Source organism: Beta vulgaris, chromosome 5 (assembly GCF_026745355.1).
Source record: "Beta vulgaris subsp. vulgaris cultivar EL10 chromosome 5, EL10.2, whole genome shotgun sequence".
Lineage (NCBI taxonomy): Eukaryota > Viridiplantae > Streptophyta > Magnoliopsida > Caryophyllales > Amaranthaceae > Beta > Beta vulgaris.
The window spans coordinates 55,007,198-55,027,487 of record NC_079206.1 but is presented as its reverse complement, the minus strand read 5'-3'; the positions used below and the strand labels follow the sequence as shown (position 1 = coordinate 55,027,487).

General features: G+C 35.5%; 2 protein-coding genes across 9 annotated transcripts; one reads left to right on the top strand and one right to left on the bottom strand.

Annotated features, from left to right (window-relative positions):
• Nucleotides 1-4,877: 4,877 nt before the first annotated feature.
• On the top strand, nt 4,878-8,791 carry LOC104883689 (uncharacterized). Of its 8 annotated transcripts, XM_057395186.1 has the most exons (5): nt 4,878-5,128; nt 5,911-6,034; nt 6,182-6,248; nt 6,743-7,745; nt 8,193-8,791. In XM_057395186.1, the coding sequence occupies exons 4-5, from the start codon at nt 6,746-6,748 to the stop codon at nt 8,246-8,248; spliced, it is 1,056 nt and encodes a 351-aa protein (XP_057251169.1). In that variant the 5' UTR covers nt 4,878-5,128; nt 5,911-6,034; nt 6,182-6,248; nt 6,743-6,745; the 3' UTR covers nt 8,249-8,791. The 8 variants fall into 8 exon arrangements, with proteins under 8 accessions (XP_057251169.1, XP_048500291.1, XP_010666547.1 ...); XM_048644334.2 differs by lacking the exon at nt 5,911-6,034; XM_010668244.4 differs by lacking the exon at nt 6,182-6,248 and having other exon boundaries at nt 4,879-5,128.
• Nucleotides 8,792-10,387: 1,596 nt separating this feature from the next.
• On the bottom strand, nt 10,388-13,776 carry LOC104883691 (protein Asterix). The gene is made up of 3 exons (XM_010668248.4): nt 13,550-13,776; nt 13,207-13,307; nt 10,388-10,696 (listed from the first exon to the last, which is right to left on the bottom strand). The coding sequence occupies exons 1-3, from the start codon at nt 13,691-13,693 to the stop codon at nt 10,633-10,635; spliced, it is 309 nt and encodes a 102-aa protein (XP_010666550.1). The 5' UTR covers nt 13,694-13,776; the 3' UTR covers nt 10,388-10,632.
• Nucleotides 13,777-20,290: the final 6,514 nt, after the last annotated feature.

Sequence of the window (20,290 nt, the reverse complement as noted above, 5' to 3'; positions counted from 1 at the left end):
GGTAGAAGTTGAGAAAATCTAATTTTCGTTTGCAAAACTTATTGCGATGGCCATATATCATCTTTTTTATATAGATAGATTTTTCCTTTTTAAGCGAAATCTTTTTAATATACACACTGTTGTTTTTTCTATTTTTGACAACATATACCATCTATTTTCTTATATTTTCCCACCCATATAATCCGCTTTTGAATATAATAACTCATCTTATAATTTATGATTTTTTCACCAAGTACCCACGAGTTTTCAAAAAACTCACGTGGTAACCTCCAACTTTTCAAAATACACGGGGTACCCCTTAGTTTGATAATAATTCACGTGGTACCCTCAAATACCCTTAATGGCTAACGGCGTTAACCGTCATTAGTCATTAACCCTAATTTTCTGTGTTAAATCCTAATCAACTCTATAATGCTAACCCTAATCCTAACCCATATCCCAAATCCTAACCCTAACCACCACCCCCTCCCCACCCTCCCACAACCCATGCCATCCTCCCCCTCCCCTTCCCCCCCCCCCAGCTCGATTTCCGCTCCCCTCCCTCGTCGAAAATCGAAATTGAGCCCAAAACCAGGTGAGGGAGGCGCTAGTAGCAAGCACGACGAGAGCCAAAACCAAGAGGTGCAACAGCACCACGGACGACGAGGTAGGGAGGGAGGCGCGAAGGAAGGAGGAGCGCTGAGGAAGGGGAAATCGAGCTGCGGGAGTGGGGGAAGTGGGTTGCGGGGGTGGGGGTAATGGCAGGGGTGATAGGAGGGTGGGGGAGGGTTGGTGGGTTAGGGTTAGGGTTAGGGTTAGGGTTAAGGTTAGGGTTAGTGTTAAGGTTAGGGTTTGGGTTAGAGCTAGGGGTTAGGATTAGGGTTAGCATTATAGGGTTTAAAACAGAAAATTAAAGTTAATGACTAACGACAGTTAACGTCGTTAGTCATTAAGGGTATTTGAGGGTACCACGTGAATCATTATTAAACTTATGGGTACCCCGTGTATTTTGAAAAGTTGGAGGGTTCCATGTGAATTTTTTGGAAACTTGGGGGTATTTGGTGAAAAAATCGTATAATTTATCTCTTCACCTCTTCGACGTGTCGTCTATCTCTGCAAATTAGTAGGTGCACACGTATGTATGTTGAGGAAGGTGCGCACTATAATAATCAAGCAATAGGTTATGAAGTAAAGTTCGGTACCAATAAACATATACTAACAGAGATGTACATATGTTCATTGACTTGTTAGCCATGTACATGTGTTCATTTGACTTGTTATCTATGTACATGTGTTCATTTGGCTTGTTAGCCATGTACATGTGTGCACCTTACTCACCATATGAACATGTGCACCATCTACGAATTGGTCTATCCGCTAAGGGAACTGATTACGTCGCTACATCCATATGAACATGTGCACCATCTACGAATTGGTCTATCTCGCTAGGGGAACTGATTACGTCGCTACATGAAATAAAAATTTCTTAAGTGTCTTGTCCATATTAAGGTCACCTGCAATAGTTTTGGTAAGTGTCGTCACACCACTGTACCGCCACCACACCACCAACATTGGGCCATCACGCGTCCACACCAGAGCTACCGTCGACCATAGTATGCCGAATTTAGGTAATCTAATTTTTAACCTAAGTAACTAAACCCTAAATTTCTTGTTGCTGAGTTTGTTGTGTTATCCTTATTCAAATTATGAAGTTCCAATTAGTTGTACATGTTGAGATGTCCAATTCACAATATTTGTCAATCGAGAATGGATGATTTGATTGGATTTTATGCATTGTTTGTTTGTTGGTTAGTAACAATTGACAATAGTTAGATATGAGAATTGATTGAAGGTTTGACAAAATTAGTTTATTAAATGTAACTCACATTGCAACTTAAATTTTCAAGAATGACGCAACTGGAAGATAAATAGATAAATTGTGAGAAAGCAAATGTTTGAATGGTTGCTAGATTACTTATACAGAGAAAAATATGTTTTTAAAAGTTACCATGAAAGATGTTACATATTTGATATCAAAACATGAAAACTCATCCGAACCAATTGTAATAACTTTTAGTATTATTTGGTTGTAATATGTTTTAGTTATAGTTGGTTGATAATCCGTAGTGATCCACCATCTATAAATTCCTGGATCCGCCACTCACATTATGCGCAAATTAGATCTTGCACCGAGGTGTAGGATGAGCATCCTACACCTCGGCCAAAACTACGTCGTTTTGATGCTTTTAGGAGAGTCCAAATTTGGCAGGCTTTTGGCAGTATTTTTGAAAGTGGGCCAGCTCTTTCTCTCTCATCACTCACTCATTCCCTCTCTTTCTCTCTCATTTATTTTTCAAAAACCATTTCAATTCTATCTCTCATTTATTTTGTTCTTCATTTATTTCTCCCTTACTTCCATTCATTTCTATTATAAATTTCCAAATGTTGATATTTGATTTTATATTCTGTTTTGCATTTTGAAAACTTTTTTTTAATGTACAAATGCATATAGTTTGATGTACAATAATATACGAGTGTACATTTGGGGATTTTCAGTGATCAAAGTATTGACCATCAGTGTACATTGTGATTTATCCTTATTTACGTTGGTTGCGGTACCTTTTTTTTTTATTATTAGCCCCACCTACAGTTGCATGTACATGCACGTACCTTGCATGTACACTTTGTTGACATTCATGTACATTAACTGGGTTACAATCATGTTGTTATGTGTTGACCTTTTAATCTAGTACCCATATTGAGTTTTTTTTTTGTTTTGTTTGTGTCTATAGAATATGTTATGCATGCATGTTAGTGAAGCTAATGTATATTTAGGCATACACAATGATCATTAACGCAACTTTAATGTACACAGAACAAAGTCAGCTCTATAAAATAACTTGAACATTCAGTCATAACAACATTGTACATTCAGGCTTAATAATTGAACAATCTTGCTAGAATATTTGTACATTGAGTCATATCCAGTGAACATTCAATCAAACAATAATGTATCCTTATTTTCAGTGATCAAAGTAATGACCATTAGTGTACATTGTGATTTATCCTTATTTACGTTGGTTGCGGTACCTTTTTTTATTATTAGCTCCACATACAGTTGCATGTACATGCACGTACCTTGCATGTACACTTTATTGACATTCATGTACATTAACTGGGTTACAATCATATTGTTATGTATTGACCTTTTGTTTTAATACCCATATTGAGTTTTTTTTTGTGGCACCTGGAGCACTATGAGGTATAGGAGTGTAATTGTACATATTGAATTTCATTAGTGAACAAACATCAACACACCAGTGTACAAAGATTGCAAATTACTCACTTGACATCAGCTTTAGGAATTAGGTTACTTTTATTCTATTATGTTTCTTTGTACATTTTTGGCTTCGTGGTTGTTCATTAACAAAATCAAAATGTACAATGACATCCCCCCATAAAATCGTCAATAACACACAATGAACAATAATAGACATCCAAAGTACAATCCTTGTGATATAGACACAAACAAAACAAAAAAAAACTCAATATGAGTATTAAAACAAAAGGTCAACACATAACAACATGATTGTAACGTTAACCCAGTTAATGTACATGAATGTCAATAAAGTGTACATGCTAGGTACGTGCATGTACATGCAACTGTAGGTGGAGCTAATAATAATAAAAAAAGGTACCGCAACCAACGTAAATAAGGATAAATCACAATGTACACTGATGGTCATTACTTTGATCACTGGAAATCCCCAAATGTACACTCGTATATTATTGTACATCAAACCATATGCATTTGTACATTAAAAAAAGTTTTAAAAATGCAAAACAGAAAATAAAATCAAATATCAACATTTGGAAATTTATAATACAAATGAATGAAAATAAGGGAGAAATAAATGAAGAACAAAATAAATGAGAGAGAGAATTGAAATGGTTCTTGAAAAATAATGAGAGAGAAAAGGAGGAAATGAGTGGGTGATGAGAGAGAAAGAGCTGGCCCACTTTCATAAATACTGCCAAAAGCCTGCCAAATTTTAGCTCCCCTAAAACCATCAAAACTATGTAGTTTTGGACAAGGTGTAGGATGCTTATCCTACACCTCTGTCCACCATCTACTTATTACACATTATGGGCGGAGCTCGCAGGGGACATAGGGACAAATGTCAACCCACTTAGATAAAATAATTTCACAGTTTTTTATTAAAAAAAAACGGAAAAGGCAGGAAGGAGTGAAGGACGCAAGAAACTAAACAATTACATAACGCCTTTGAATAATGCGTGCAATGTTACTCCCAGGAGCACAATGAGAACTGTGCTCCCACAATACAAAATAGGACATTTACGAATACAAAAAAATGAACATTTTACTGTTGACGTGGAACATTACAAAAATTAACTTACGAAAACAAACATTTTACTATTGAAATTAAGCATTATAAGAATTTATTTACGAAAAGAACATTTTACTGTTGAAGTGAAACATTACCATAATACAATTATTAAATTGAACATTTTATTGTTAAAGTGAAACATTACTAGAATTCAATTACTTAAATACATATGTTTATCATATATAAAACATATTTTTAGTGAAAATAGAACATAATTTTTGGTGGAAAATAAGTTTTAAAAGAACATTTTTTAAAATAAAACATTTGCTTACTGAAAACTGAACAATTTTCACGAAAAATAGAACATAATTCTCTGCTAAAAAATAAACTTAAAACAAACATTGGTTTTGAAATAAAATATTTGCTTATTGAAAATAGAACAATTCTTACCGAAAATAAAACATATTTTTATTGCTGAAAAATATGCAACATTTGTTGAAATAGAATTTTTATCGAAAAACCGATTAAAACTTACTGAATACATGGTGTGCACGGTGTTGCTAGGAGTATAATAGAATTTTCAAGCCTTTGAAGAGAACTTGAGGAACACAACCAAAAGTGAGAAACATCAAACACTAAGGCTAACTCCCAGCCACAACGAGCCAGCCGCCGGAAAGTGACCCACGAGCCGCCGGACGAAACGCGAGAATTTTTGAAACGTTCACGAAGGAAGGAGAGAAAGTGAGGGAGCCGTCACGCTGCGAGCCGCCGGACGTACGCCGCCAGTCACCAGTGACTCGGTGAGTTTTTTTTTCTTATAAACCCTAAGTTTTAATTTCATTTTTATCATTGTTTGGTTGTGAATTTGTGATTATAGTTGAATACTTGAATTAGTTGAGTTGATTTGTTGTTGGTCATGATGTATTGATTCATGTTTTAGGTTTATTTAGTTTGTAATTTCTAATTTCTAATTTAGAATTATAAATATGAGTTGATTTGTAATTGACTAGTTTGGTTTAATAATGTAATTGATTTATGTTTATTAATTTAATTAGGAAATGTCAAGTGATTTACATTAACAAGACAAGGCTATAAGCATTTTGGAATTTTGGACTTAAAATATTAAACAATTTCCGAATGTTCTAGCATTTTGGAATTTGAAATCGTATCTATTAATTTATGATAGTTTGATTTCTTATTGTTGAAATTAGTCCATTAAAAGTTACTTAGGAGGATGAATTGTTGAATATACAATGTAACTGATTAAGAATTGAAGCCCCTGCTGTGAATTGTTTTGTTGTCAATTGCTTGAGTTCTCTTTGTTAATCTCTATTCTATATGGGAAGAGAGGGGGACACCAAAATAATGAAAGCCTACCTCTAACAAATTAAGCATATTTACATTAAATAGAATACAAAAAAGAGGAAAAGAAATAAAGATTTTCAAATTAGTAAACCTCCCCATTCCCCAATATCAAATCGTATTTTTTTCCATTGTTACTTTTTCCAAAAGCTTGAAGATTTGCAGAGTTCTCAAACTTCAAGTGGTGTATAAGTGGTGATTTTTCCCCGTGTTACCTCAGTCTCTCTCCTGTTTCTTTTGCACTCTGAACTGACGAATACCACCACCGCACCACCGCTCACGGGTCCACCACAGCACTCCGAATTTCAAACTCCAAATTTGGAGAGAAGAAAATTGAAGTCGAGGTTTGTGGTTTTTTAGATTTGGGAATTTTGTTGTGTTGTTGAGTTTTTGAAGGTAGATGTTAAATTTTGGTTCTTTTGTTGTTGAAATGTGGAGGATACTTGCATGAGTTTTGGTGAAAAGTCATGATTTTTTTTGGCATGAATTAGATCTTCTTTACAAAGATTATCAGATTGATCAAAGTTCAACATCACTATCTACTCGGCTACTGGTGTTGTAAGTGATACATCACAATTTCAGATCATTTTTTTTTTTTTTGTCGCTAATTACATAATTTTCTATTTTGTTAAAAAAATTAGTTTCGAATTTCTTGATGTACTGATAATTGTGATTGAATATTCGTGTTAAGAAACGCCAGTTGTATATAAGACTAGTTTGCTATAATGCAACTGTCATGTTTATCTTGTGGGTGTTTTTCATGTATAATTTTAATCGATAATGGTTATAGATTATTGGACGACTCATTGTTCAGTTAGTCAATAACGTATTCTGAAATTGGAATTAGAGTGTTCAATTATTCCTATTAGTTTAATTACAAATGATGAGAACTCATTGGATGCACTCATAATAGGAAAAATTGCTAATGTTCGCCAAGACAATTGATGAGTGTTTATGTGACATTTTTCTAGTAGTTTGTGATGCAATCCTTGTAATGCTTTTTATCTTTTATGAAAACTTCTTAGAATAGTTTGTTATCTTTTTGGTTTCAGAAAATGAAGCAAGAAGAAGTAAACTGTTGCCAGATTCATGAATGGTATCCGAAATTTAAATCTGTCTCGATAAAGACGATTATCCATGAACTCCCAGAATCTTTTATTCAGTATTTGGATGGAGGATCTGGACCCTTTCTTCTTCCAATGTCTGTGTCAAATGAGGACGCCTTGCCTAATAGGATTCATAAACCTGAAGATGAGGAGGACTATCAAGTTTCGGAAGGATCTGAAGACGAATCAGAGCAACCACCACCACCCCCTTCTTTCCCAGAACTTGAATTGAAGATTAAGGACTCCATAGAATCCCTCGGTGGTGCTGTTTTTCCCAAGTTAAACTGGAGTTCACCGAAAGATACTGCCTGGATCAGCCCCACTGGAACCCTGAAATGCACTTCATTTAGTGACATAGCTCTCTTACTCAAATCGTCTGATTCATTGGTCCATGATTTGTGCCATGCATATGACTCATGCACTGACAAGACTTTGTCAAGACCGCCTCATTTTTATCTTGCCCTTCGCAAATGGTACCCTTCCATAAGACCTGAGATGGAGTTCCGTTGCTTTGTTCATGCTCAGCAACTTGTTGGAATTTCTCAACGTGAAGTCACTGCTTATTATCCCTCTGTGCTGGAAAGGAAAGATGAGCTTAAAGATCTTATCCATGATTTTTTCTTTAATAATATTGAAGGGAGATTTGATTCTGAAGACTACACATTTGATGTTTATGTCACAAAAGATAGGAGGGTCAAGTTGATTGATTTCAATCCTTGGGGTGCGTTTACGTTGCCGCTACTGTTTGCTTGGGAGGAGTTGGAGCAAGGAGGAAGGTTAGAGGAAGATGTTGAAATCAGAATAGTGGAAAGCCAGCATACAGTGCGCCCAGGTCTGAAGACTGCTGTTCCTTATGATTATATAGATATGAACCCTGGGAGCGGTTGGGATCAATTTTTAAGGAATGCAGATGAGGAGTTGCAGCATCAGATGAGGTCTTCAGAAGCAGGTGCATAAGCTTTTGTATGCTGGAGCTTACTAATTTTGCTCGTTCTTTTTTCTCATAGTACTCGTTCATACTTAAGTGTATGCTTGCTAGCTAATCTATTAGTGCATTTTTTACTTCTGAGCTTAAGTGATTATTACATAGAGGTAGAGTGGAGTGGTTGTGTTGTACGACTTCTGCTGCTAATTATTGAGCTTGCAACTGTGGTTGAAAGTTGTGATTTTATAATTGGAAGCAAGTAGCAAGTAATAGAATAAATTGTGAAGATTAATTGTCTTACTAATATGGGATTCACATTCACTCTAAGGTCCCATTGATTTTAACTTTTTTTTTCTTTTAAGTAAATATATAGTGAAAATCGTTAATTAGTAACATGGGTTTCACATTCACTCCAAGGTCCCATATTTAGTTCCAGTTGCCAAAAGTAAGTTTTAATCGGTTTTCGGACAGAATCGGTTTTGCAGAGTGGCCATTTGAATTTTGATGGAGGCTTTGAGACTTTCTAGTTATATGAGGATTGATGAGTATGAAGCCGGACTGAATTACTTTGATGAGTGTTCTGAGAGCTTGTGCTCACCTTGATTATCCGGAACAAGGAAAACCTTTCATGGTTGTGTCCTTTAAATGAGGCTTGAATGATTCAATCAGAAAAAGATTTGCAGATTTTTCACTTACTGCTATGTATGCAAAATGTGGGCAAGCGAGCCGATGCTATGACTTCAGGATATGCTAAGAATGACTATGCTGCAGAAGCAGTAGAGCTGTTCAAAATATTGGCGACGAAGAAGGATATAAAGCCAGACTCTATTACTTTCAGGGCTACTACTCTAGCCAGACTATCAAAGTCGTTGAATGATTATGTTACTAGAAGTGAATAATGGTATCATGTATTTGTCAAAACAACACTTGATAGATTTTACAAATGTGGAAGTCTTAAATTAGCGAGGCGAGTTTTCAATAGGATTCATGATAATAATGATGTTTTTTGGAGTGCCATGATTGTGGGATATAAATTACATGATTGTGGCCAATAAGCTATTGATCTTTTTGATGAGACGGTGCAAGCTCAAGTGAGACCTAATAGTGTCACTGTTCTTGGCCTTCTTATGGCTTGTATAAATTCAGGTCTTGTCAAAGAGGGATGGAATTTTAGATAGAATGAAAGAATACGACAAGAAGCCTCAATCGCCAATATTATGCTTGTTTTCTGATCTACTGGACGTGTTGTGCCCTTGGCAGAAGCCTACATATTATCGTTAGAATGCTTATTGAATTGAGCTAACGGTAAGGGAAAATCCACTAAGGAGTGTGTAACAAGTAACAACTCACTTGTCGAATAAGCTAGTCCCAAAAATGGATGGCACTGAACTGTGCAACTTATACCCAACCGTCAGCGCAAGTGTTAGGCCCCAATAAAAAGGAGGGTAGGTGGTCGCTGTGAACAAGAAGCGGCCATCAGTGCAGATTTTGATGGTAGTAGCAACTATTCAAATGAGAATATTTGAAGGCTGGAGTGAGGGAAAGGTTCCATGTGCATGACACTTGCACATAGATTTGGTTAGTCTGTCCTAAGAGATGCCTTTCCGAGTGCATGCAATTCACAAAGGGGAGTATATGCAGTAGCTAAGTTGTTTAAGATATAGATTCGTATTATACATTATAAGACAACACGTGCAACTATCAAATTTATATGTTGTTGTACGGTTTCTTCAACCCTCCTGAGCTATTGTTTTTGCGCATAACCAAGCTTGCTTGGTGGAGGTGGTAAAGAACTCACTTTGTGACTTTAAGGTCACAAGTTCGAACCTCACTATCTACTAGTGCTTGGAAGTAGGAATTCCTTATCTCCACCTTACTTTCAGTGTAGGTGGACTGACTGACCCGCTAGAGGTGTTGGTCCAGTATGGTCCTTCTTCTTACCAAGGGGTTTCTAGTGGGGGCAAAAAAATATCAACGTATGTATGTATGTATGTGGGACCAAATTGATCACATGCATTGGTCTAAAGAGGAGGTTGAAGGAGGCTGAATCTATCCAGATTCGGAATCTGATTTGCATAATTTAAGTAATGAGGAGTTAGGACATGTGAGAGTGTCTTTTCAATCATAATGAGGCTAGCAATTGCTTATGGTATCATCTCAACACCATCAGGAAAGCACCCTTTGCCCTTTGGATTTCTGATAAAAAGAAAAATTGAGGGCATGGATCAGCTATCACTACGCCATTAAGCTTATATCATAAATCGCCGATTGAAATTAATATTCAAGATTCTAATCGATTCATCACATTGAAGATGGAGTTTGTCCAGATGAGCTACGGTGTACACACCTGATACCACCAGCGTTTAAAGAAATTACACATTGCAGGACTATGACCTACAGGTGACAATGGGATTTGTATTTAGGACTTGGAACTTGAAAAGGTACAATTAACGATTATACATACATTTATCTACATTCTACAGTGTGCACATCACTTCTATATAATTGAATCTTCCGATGACATCTTCGCAAGAGTAGTTTAAGTTTTATGAAGATCATAAACCTAAACACACTTTTCTTGATACACAATTATCATCGTTTCATTGTGGCATTAGGGTTTATATTTATTCTTTTGGAAAGTCCCACTAACGCCGGTGGATTGAGTATTTAGAAATTAGAACTACACACAATTCATTCAATAGTTTCAAGATTGAGAATATCCCATTCCAGTCAAACTCGCCCGTAGAGCAACAGTTGCATAAAAGGGGCCATTGCGCCTCATATGGCAATATAATCAACAAGCAACAATGATTTAATGTACCTAAACGGAAAATGAGTGTGACAGTAAAGTAAAGCTTCCTGATGCTACAAGATCTCCAAAAGTTGTAGTGTAAGCAAGGAAAAAAAACTATCAAGTTTTTGAAATCGACGGTCGTGGCCCCATGTAATTCGTCACCAATCCCATTATAGCAAACCTGGAATCAAAGAAAAAGAACAAATTGAAACAACCAAAGATCCTTGATATTGAAAATCAGCAGGAGCAGTATACTGAACAGAAGGTTATATATCATTCTATAAGGCAAGTATTAGGTGAAAGCACACTCGCTCTCTACTCATTGGACATAAAAGCACTTTCATGTTTGCCTCTTCTGTCCCATGCATGCATGCAGGGAAAAGAGAAAGATAGGATAAATAGAAGACATAAACTCTAATTTCATAAGTTAAAACTTAAAACTAAATACGTTAGCCCTTGCCTTTGAGTTACTATAGAATTTGGTCATAACTCATACTTCCTCCGTGTCATAATAAGTGAAACACTTCTCTCTTTTATGTGAGAGCTTTTTTAGAGAAGTGTTTCACTTATTATGGAACGGAGGAAGTATAAAGGTATCAATTTAACCATTAGGTTAATGGTAAAGATCACACATACCTATCCAACAGGTTATGAGTTCAAGTTTTTGTACCCTATACTTAATATTTACTTTTACTCTCTGCAATAAGGAAGCACAATGCCAAGTTATGCAGAATGTGATGTGGGATGTGGCCCCAATTCATTCGCCAAGGGGAAGCGCCACATGATGAAGCTCCGTACACGAAGGTTTTTACAAATTAGATTCAAAAGGAGCATAAACACGGTCAAATCTCTCCTTTTGAAATGAAGGAAATAAATTCAAAATGCTCCTATACTAAATATCATTTGAGAAGTGAAAGAATAAGCACGATACACAAAGGACAGCAGATCTTGGGTAGCACGAAAAACCCAATTATGACATTATCATTACCCATAAGCATGTAACCATCATGAATAAACATCACCCATACCATCAAAACATTATCAATAGAACACAACATGTAATAATGTTGATTTCCCCACCATTTGCATCAAAAGCAATTCTTCCACCTATAAGTTTAACCATATGATCCCACGTCATTTATATTTCGGAAGTCACATATGCCTATATAACGGTTACTAGCTCCTTACCAAATTAAGATCCTAAAAAATAAAGCATACGTAAACACGGGCGAATCTAAAAATTCTAAGTAGGTGCACTATAAAAAGAGTATCTGTCAAAATAATATTAAAATAAGATTGTAAAGAACTTAAATGGATATAAATGAGCTCCCTAAGTTTAACTCCATCCAGTTCTACGCTGCAAGACAACTTCGACATCTCGTTTTCCCTCTCTTGAGACTGTTTCCGAAACTTCTCTGGAAGAAAGCTATAACATAGGACATTCTCTTTCTTTCTCAAGTCTCACCTCAGTTTCCCAAAGCTATCTTTGACGTGTGATAATACTGAAAATGCTCTAAAATAGAATTTATACACTACAAAAACCGACATAATATTTTTTTGGCACCTAGCATAACTAATTTCTAGAGTTTTAATAGCATCAAAGTAAATATTCTTGTGATTTAGGAAATGACTTTTTGGCTAACATTTCCCTCTCTTTTTCATTCTGCATTCAATATAGATCCCCCTCCCTCCTCAATATAGAGCACATTTGGTTCATTATTTTTGCGCTCCAAGAAACGGAAATAATTATCGATTATCTTTCTTCCTATTTGGTATAATCCTCATCACTCTATTACCATTACTTGGTGGTAATGGTCTAACCCCATTTGTTATCTTTCCCTCCCCTTCAAGTAACAAAAGCCATTACTTTGTGGTAATGGTTACCACTCCCTTTCCATTCCATGACTTGAACCAAATGCCCAATAAAAATAGTTATTTTTGTTACCAATCCCCTCCTCTATTTGTTTCCATTCCCTTTCCATTTCATTTCTTGAACTAAACGAACCCTAAGAGTAAGGGAGTGGTAAATGAATGATTCATTCTTTTTTAGAATCAACTAAATGCTTAACATTGTAAGCAGCTAAATTGTGCAGTTATCCACTTCCTCACATATCCAATCTGGAACTTAACTTAAACTAACAAAGGGATCCAAAGAATTTTATTACCTTTTCTATGTAATTGGTCAGAATTGATTGTTTAAAGAAATACTTTAAACCTAACATAGCTACTTTCAGCATAATTATCATGTCCTTAATTAAAAAGGATCAGAAACACTCGAAGTTTCACCATCATGAACAGTTGGGCACATTCAGAGGAAATTATCCCCCTATGCTTAAAGAAATGCAGAAAAAAGTGCACTTGTGCCGCACTCGGGGTGCTAAAGTGTGAGCTGCATCGTGCACAGGGTGATTGCATTTCTTCCAAGTCTTATTGCCAAAAAAAATCGTGAATAGCCAAACTTTTATGATGTGATATAGCAGCAGTAACTTAGAAAATCCAGTGATATAGATAACTACTTCATTATGACATATATATACCCTAAGGTAACACACATGATGACATGAGTATGTCCCTAAGGTAACACACATGATGACATGAAGCAACCAACATACTCAAGCACGAATACGAGCAATAACCTAACTGCACTTTAAAAAAAAGATTAAGCAAATATTAAGGTCAAGAAAAACTCACATCATGGCCATGGAAATCTGCTTAAGATCATTCTCCATATTTTTCATGTTCACCAATGATTGAGCACAAAAGACTATAGCAAGCCAAGATCCCAACTTATACTGCAAAAATACCAACATTAATATAACTAATCAAACAATTATTACAAACTTTCTCCACAAAAACAGATATCTAATAAACAACGTCGCAAATTCGAATCACAATTTCTAAAAACAAAAAGTGAAACAAAGATCCAGCAAATTCAACGCCGAAAGATGCAGCTTTTGATGCAATTAACTTAATCGTGAGCGATAAACAAACAGCAATTAGAGAATAAAGTAAACGAAAGTAAATCGAAGTTTACTCTGAACATGGCGCCAGCAACAGCGCATATGACGGCGATGAAGCCGGAGTAATCGACGGGAAGTTCCGGCGGAAGATCATGAGGAGCTCTGCTGTATGGCTTCGCCGCCGATGGTTGCCTTGGATCGTTCGACGATGATGACATTTTCTCTCTCCGCTCCTTTCTCTATTCGCTGCTTTGGTCTCCGCTAGCTCGTGTTGTAACTTGTATCTGGATTCCGGAGGAAGTTACCCAAGGGCTTTATTTGTTATAGTTTGTCTGGTAAAAGATCGCCTACTTTTAACTTAAAACTAGTTATTGGGCTCGGGCTATGTCTCGGGTAGAAAATTTTTGTTTATTAATATTGTATTTTGATATGATAGCACTAAATACAACTTGGTCTAGTGGTTAAAACTTAAGTACATGAACTTGAGGTCATGGGATCAAAACCTATACTAAAAAGAGAATGAGTTCAATAGTGATTAGGTTATTTTTTTCAATGACTAGTTTAATTCATTTAGTGACTAGGTCTACTTTTATAATAAAATTAGATCGTCTCTTTTAATAATTTTTGTATTTCTTATAAGTTATAACCATGACCCAAGTTAGCTCGTGAACTACTCGAGTTTGGTTCCGATAAAGTATGATTAGAGAGGACTCGACTAAATTTTGGATTTGGTTCGAGAACTCATCCTTAACTTAGCTAAAGGTCATTTCCTCTTTCTTTTAAAGAAAATTTTCATTAATTGAAAACCAAATATCATATACAATAAATATATTTAAGAAAAATATAATATAATCAGACAAGATCAAATTAAATTTGTATTCGAAGAAATAACAATGAACCAGATCGATCAATACAATGCAATCTCTTTGTATTTGTTGAATCACACAACTATTGATGGGAAGTCTATCATTCTGACATAGCTTGTGAGAAAATTCTTGATTTAACCATGGTGACTCGAATCCGAATTTCCAATACCTCGATCTTGATGGTCTTGAACTTCAACCAATAAGGACAATTCTCATACCATTTTTAAAATTTACACATGAGAAGAGAATAAAATCAAACTCCAAATTCCCATGAAAGGAGAGAAAGAAACCAAAACTTGGGTAGAAATCTCTCAAAAGAGAGAGAATGGAAGATTATTAATAAAATAAGAAGACACATAAATTGATCGTGTTATTGATATACTTTACTTGTTTATTATCAATCTTTTTATAAGGCAAAAGTATTATGTAGTTGGAATAATTGATGTAGAGGTTGATAGTAAAATTATGATATTCTAAATAGATGGTTAAGAGATTGAAAATTCTCGAACAACTTTTTATTAGGTAGTTAAAAAATGAAAGATGACATGTAAAGAGTTAGACGTCTCTGTGGCAACATATATGTGAAACTAGTAGATCATTGATCTAGGGTGTCAATTTCGAGAATCAATTATGTATTATCAACTTAAAGGCGTTACACCAATGCAGCTCTGATGAGAAATACGCAATGACATCAAACAAGAGATTGAAGCTGCTGAGAAGCAATGCTAATATGTCCAAGGTTTTTATTACTTGTATTATTATTCTAGTGACTCTATGGGATAATTATAAGTGTCAAAAGTTTTATTATCAATGAAATAACCAGTCCTCTATTCCTTTCTCCAAAAAAAAATGCTTCATTTGAAGTCACTTCTAACCTGAATCATGCTAAAGAGTTATCAAGATATCATAGTGTTCAATATTTCTTACCATCACTTTGAGCCTGGAGAGATTATCCCTTCAGAATTTGGTCCTTCATGTAATAAACTAACAAAAATATTTTTCAGATAGTAGTGTTCATGTATTAATTATAAATTGCAAACTATTACCAAAGTATATATATATATATATATATATATATATATATATATATATATATATATATAATATATATATAATATAATATATATATATATATAATATTATATATATATATATATTATATATATATATATATATATATATATATATATATATATATCAAAAAGGAGTGTTTGAATGTTCCTTCCTTGAAAGACAGGTTGTTCCTTCCTTCGTCTAGGGTTTCCCCACCTCGCTTTTCGATGTTGATCTTCAGTCATTATGGCTGATGATCTTGCACTTAAATACAATAATTTATCATTGGATGACGAGGCGAACTCGATTATTGACCTAGCGAGACCTGGCGAAGAGGTTTCGAGCGATAAAGTGGCCCTTATGCTTGTTGAGAGGTTGGTTACGGATCGATCGTCCAATGTCGATGCTTTTATACGAACGATGATTCACTCTTGGGGATTTCTCATAAGGTAATTATTCAAATCATTAGTTCCAATCTTTTTGTTGTTAAGTTCTTTCATTGGAGGGATTAGGAGAAAGTTATAGCAGGTAGACCTTGGTGTTTTGATCAAAAACTTCTGGTTTTGAATGATATCTCTAGTAACGAATAACAATCGAATGTCATTCTTATGCACTCTCCGTTCTGGGTACGAATAAATAACCTTCCTTTTAATTGTAGAACGGATAGGACATGCGTGCGGTCGCTAGTGTATTAGGGGAGGTGTTGGATATCGAAACGGATGAATTAGGTCTCGAGACCTATTGAAAGATTAAGCTGATGTTAGATATGTCAAAGCCCCTTCGAAGGGTGCAACGGGTTAGGGGTAAAGATGGGAGAGAGATATACATATCGTTTCAATTTGAGAGATTGTCCTTCTTTTGCTTTTTGTGTAGTATCATGGGCCTTGGGGAGAAGGATTGTGCGAAGGCTGCGGTGAAGGATCAGGAGGTGAGTTTCGGGTGGGGGTGTAACACCCCAAAACTTTGGTTCTAAAACTTTATAAAATATTCACTTTTCATTAAAATAGCTGAACAAACCTTTAGGGTGTTACCGCCGCATCTATTGTTAAAAAATAAATGCAAGGCTAATTATTAGAAATAAAAATTTTACTCACAAACCAAAGTATCAAAATAAACCAAACTAAGTTGTCTACTTATACCAAAACAAAACTAAACAATCTCAAATGACAGTACTGTTATTAAACTAGGTGAACTTAAAAACTATAAATTCACTCATTCCTGCAACGTAGTCCCTTTCACCAACCTGCACAAAATAAATATGGAACAGAACAAAGAAAACAAAAACACAAAAATTAGCAAAAGCTAAGTAATTACAACTCCATCCCGTAAAATAATAATAATAATAATAATAATAGTTATATTTTAAAAATAATTTTTATAACATACATACAAATATAATACAATGCAGACAAGTATAACATAAACAGACATATATAACGTAATACAAACAAGTATATAACACACTTAATCAATTTATATACTCCAAGTTTATATGATGCACACAACGTCAAATTTAATTATTAGAGGGGAATCGAACGTCAGTAGGCCGGGACTAATCCCAGTAACCACCTACTTCAACATGGGTCGTCACCCAATATTAAGAGCAATGGCCAATATCGTTTTGCAGACGTCCCTAGTGTGCACACCCCTCACTAATCTAATGGGTATCCGCAATGCGCACCAATAGTATTAGGAGGAAGACAATAAAGAGTTGTAACATAATAAAATCAAGTACTGTTCATCACCTATGGAGGATCCAAATCCACAGGATAATTCCCTCAATAATGTTTCCACTTTACGTGATTAATAGTTTTTAAAAGTTGTGACACATCAAACATCACATTAACATTAGCAGGAACATCTTCAGTTCAATAAATATTTTCACAACTTAACCACTTAATAAATTATATAACAACGTCCATAATTCATAGTAACCAATATATCCATCAATTGAGCCTCATAGAGTCACAATATTATACTTATAATACGTTCGTTACTATTAACACACTAGTTATCCCATTAAGTACATTATCAATATTAGTATAATTTTAATACGATGTATAATTAGGTACATTATAAATCCAAATTCATAACAACAATACCAGTAGATACATATATATTATACGCAGGGATAATAGTACTATAGTAATAATAATAATTTTTAGTCATAGAAAGTACTATACTATTCCTGTCACATAATATACATCTAATATAACATAGAATCACATAACCACATGTATTATACATAGCACATACGATTCCTAACGGGATTCTAGTTGTTGATGACATTGTAAATTACCTCAAACGCTTCCCAAGTATAGCAATATCAACTAAAAGTCGCCTTCTACGAAGTTTCCGTCTACAACAAATAATATTACCTAAAGTTAGTCACTTAGTATAATATCCCGAAAATAATTAACCAAAGTTTACAAGATTAATAACCAAAATCCGAAAACAAAAGAAAGAAGAATTTTTTTAAAAAATTTACTTGAAAAAAAATGACTTGCCATGCGTATGAATTCACCATAATTCATAAACATGTTTCCTAGTACACTAAAGACAAAACTTTCTTTTCCTTTTTCTTTTTTTTCTATAGCAACAAAATCAACCCATGTGCCATAGCTTAAATAAGAAAGTCAAGAACTCTTTTCTCCAGTACTTGTACACGATAGAAAACAGAGAAAAAAATAAAGAAGAAACCAAAAGGTAGAAGGAAGAAGAAAGAAGGAAAGGAGAAAGAAGATTGGGTATGGTGGTCAGTCCGGCGAAGCCCCGACTTCACACGCACACAAGATGGTGGTTTTTTTTTTTTTTCAACCTCGAATAATGATATTGATGGGAAATTCAGATTTGAAATTGAAACTTACCAAAGAGATGAAGGAGGTGAATTACGTGAGAATTTTTGGGTGTTTAGGGTATATATATATATATATATATATATGTAAAACTAGGGTTTCACTAAAAGATAAGTATCTAAAAAAAATTTAATCCTTTCCCAAAACCAACTCAAATTACAATTTCAGAATTTTCTTTTCTCTCTATCTTTCTTTTTGAACGAAAAAATCTGATTTAAAAAAAAAGATAAAATTCTGATTTCGAAATTTTTTTTTTTAAAAGATAAAAAAAATCTGATTTAATAAATAAAACAGTTTCATAAAAAAATCTGATTTATTATGATTTTACTTTATCTTTCAGAATAAAATCTTATTATAACAAAATAAATTTTATAAAATAGTTATAAAAATTTGGGATATTACAGGGGGTGTGGCTAAAAGCTTCTCCTAGGAATGGTCGATAGAAGTTGATGGAGGAGGTAGCTTCCATTAGGGCGGTGCGTAAAACCCTGTTTGTGGTGAAGAAGGCGGGGAGTGAGGAGGAGTGTGCAGCAGGTAATGGGCTGGGAGGTGAAAGGGAGACTGGAGGGTATACGAGGTCGAATGATAGTCCAGGTCTTAGCCCTGGTATAAGTGAGAAGGGGGAGAGTGGGTGTTTCCTTCTTCACGTGATATATTCAAAGGAGGGGGATCCATCGAGGCAGGAGAGTGTGGTTGTAGCAACGGAGCACGATGGGGCTGACGAGAGCTTGGGAGAGGAGGGGGAAGGTGTAAGTGGCCCAGTTGTTAGCTCCCACAAATGGAAAAAAGTTGCTCGACATGGTGGGGCAAAGAACTCGGGGTTAGTTGCTCATGCAGGTGATGGTGGTAAGTGTGAAAAAGATAATGAGCTGGAGGATGGGGATGCTTCAGCTTGCAAAAAAAACAATTGCTATCCCTTGATACTTTGAGTTCTGGTGGCATCGAGGCGGAGGTTCGTATGAACTAACCCCGCCAGACCTCATGAATTGCTTAAGCCTCAACTGTAGAGGTTTGGGGAATCCCTCTGCAGTTGGTGGACTTCGGAATTTATTCCGTAAAGAGGCCCCTTCTTTAGTCTATTTATCGGAAACAAAGTTGAGTGTGAGTGAATTTACAAAAATAAGAAATAAGCTTTGTGATTATAATGCGGTGGCGGTGGATTCTGTAACATGGCTTCGGGATGGGGACTGTAACACGAAATTTTTTCGCCAGAGAGCCTCGAACCGGATCAGAAGATTATGATAAATTCCATTAAAGATGATGAAGGGATGGAACATACAGAGAAGGAAGATATCGGGCGTGGAGCGGTGCACTATTTTCGAAATATTTTATCCTCGTCAAACCCATATCTTATTAATCTGGCTCTTGCTGATTTTGATTCCAGAGTTACAGATGATATGAATGCGGTTCTGCGAGCATAGTATACGGCGGAGAAGGTCTCATTCGCTTTAAGCCAAATGCACTCTATAAAGGCCCCGGGTCCTAATGGTATGCGTCCTTTGTTTTTTCAATCGTACTAGAATATTGTGGGACCTGCTGTGACTGATTTGGTACTTAATATCTTGAATGGTGGGGGGATGCCTGCAAATTTGAATAACACTTTCATAGCTCTTATCCCGAAGATTAGCAAGCTTGCGCATATGAGTGAATTCCGCCCTATTGCGCTTTGTAATGTAGTGTATAAGTTGGTGTCAAAGGTTCTGGCAAACTGGCTGAAAAAATTCCTATCTCATATTAATACTGTTAATCAGAGTGCCTTTGTTCCAGGATGGTTAATTACGGATAATACTTTGGTTGCTTTTGAAATATTTCACCATATGAAAAATCTGAAACAAGTGGAGGGGTGTATGGCTCTAAAGCTTGATATGTCGAAGGCATATGATAGGGTGGAGTGAGACTTTTTACAGGCAACGTTACTGAAGTTTGGGGTTTGATGAAGCTTGGTGTAGTCGTGTAATGGAGTTTGTTCGGACTGTGAAACTATCGGTCTTGATCAATGGCCATCCATCTCAGTTCTTTTCCTCGGGACGCGGTATTCGCC

What these genes read in the sequence shown, in the direction of transcription:
- LOC104883691 (XM_010668248.4), bottom strand. Translation starts at nt 13,693, where the DNA reads ATGTCATCATCGTCGAACGATCCAAGGCAACCATCGGCGGCGAAGCCA. An exon ending in TTGCTGGCGCCATGTTCAGA is followed by an intron (nt 13,308 to 13,549) that starts GTAAACTTCGAT and finishes GTATTTTTGCAG; the next exon opens with TATAAGTTGGGATCTTGGCT. An exon ending in CAGATTTCCATGGCCATGAT is followed by an intron (nt 10,697 to 13,206) that starts GTGAGTTTTTCT and finishes CTTTGATTCCAG; the next exon opens with GTTTGCTATAATGGGATTGG.
- LOC104883689 (XM_010668245.4), top strand. Translation starts at nt 6,746, where the DNA reads ATGAAGCAAGAAGAAGTAAACTGTTGCCAGATTCATGAATGGTATCCG. An exon ending in GATGAGGTCTTCAGAAGCAG is followed by an intron (nt 7,746 to 8,192) that starts GTGCATAAGCTT and finishes GTTTTCGGACAG; the next exon opens with AATCGGTTTTGCAGAGTGGC.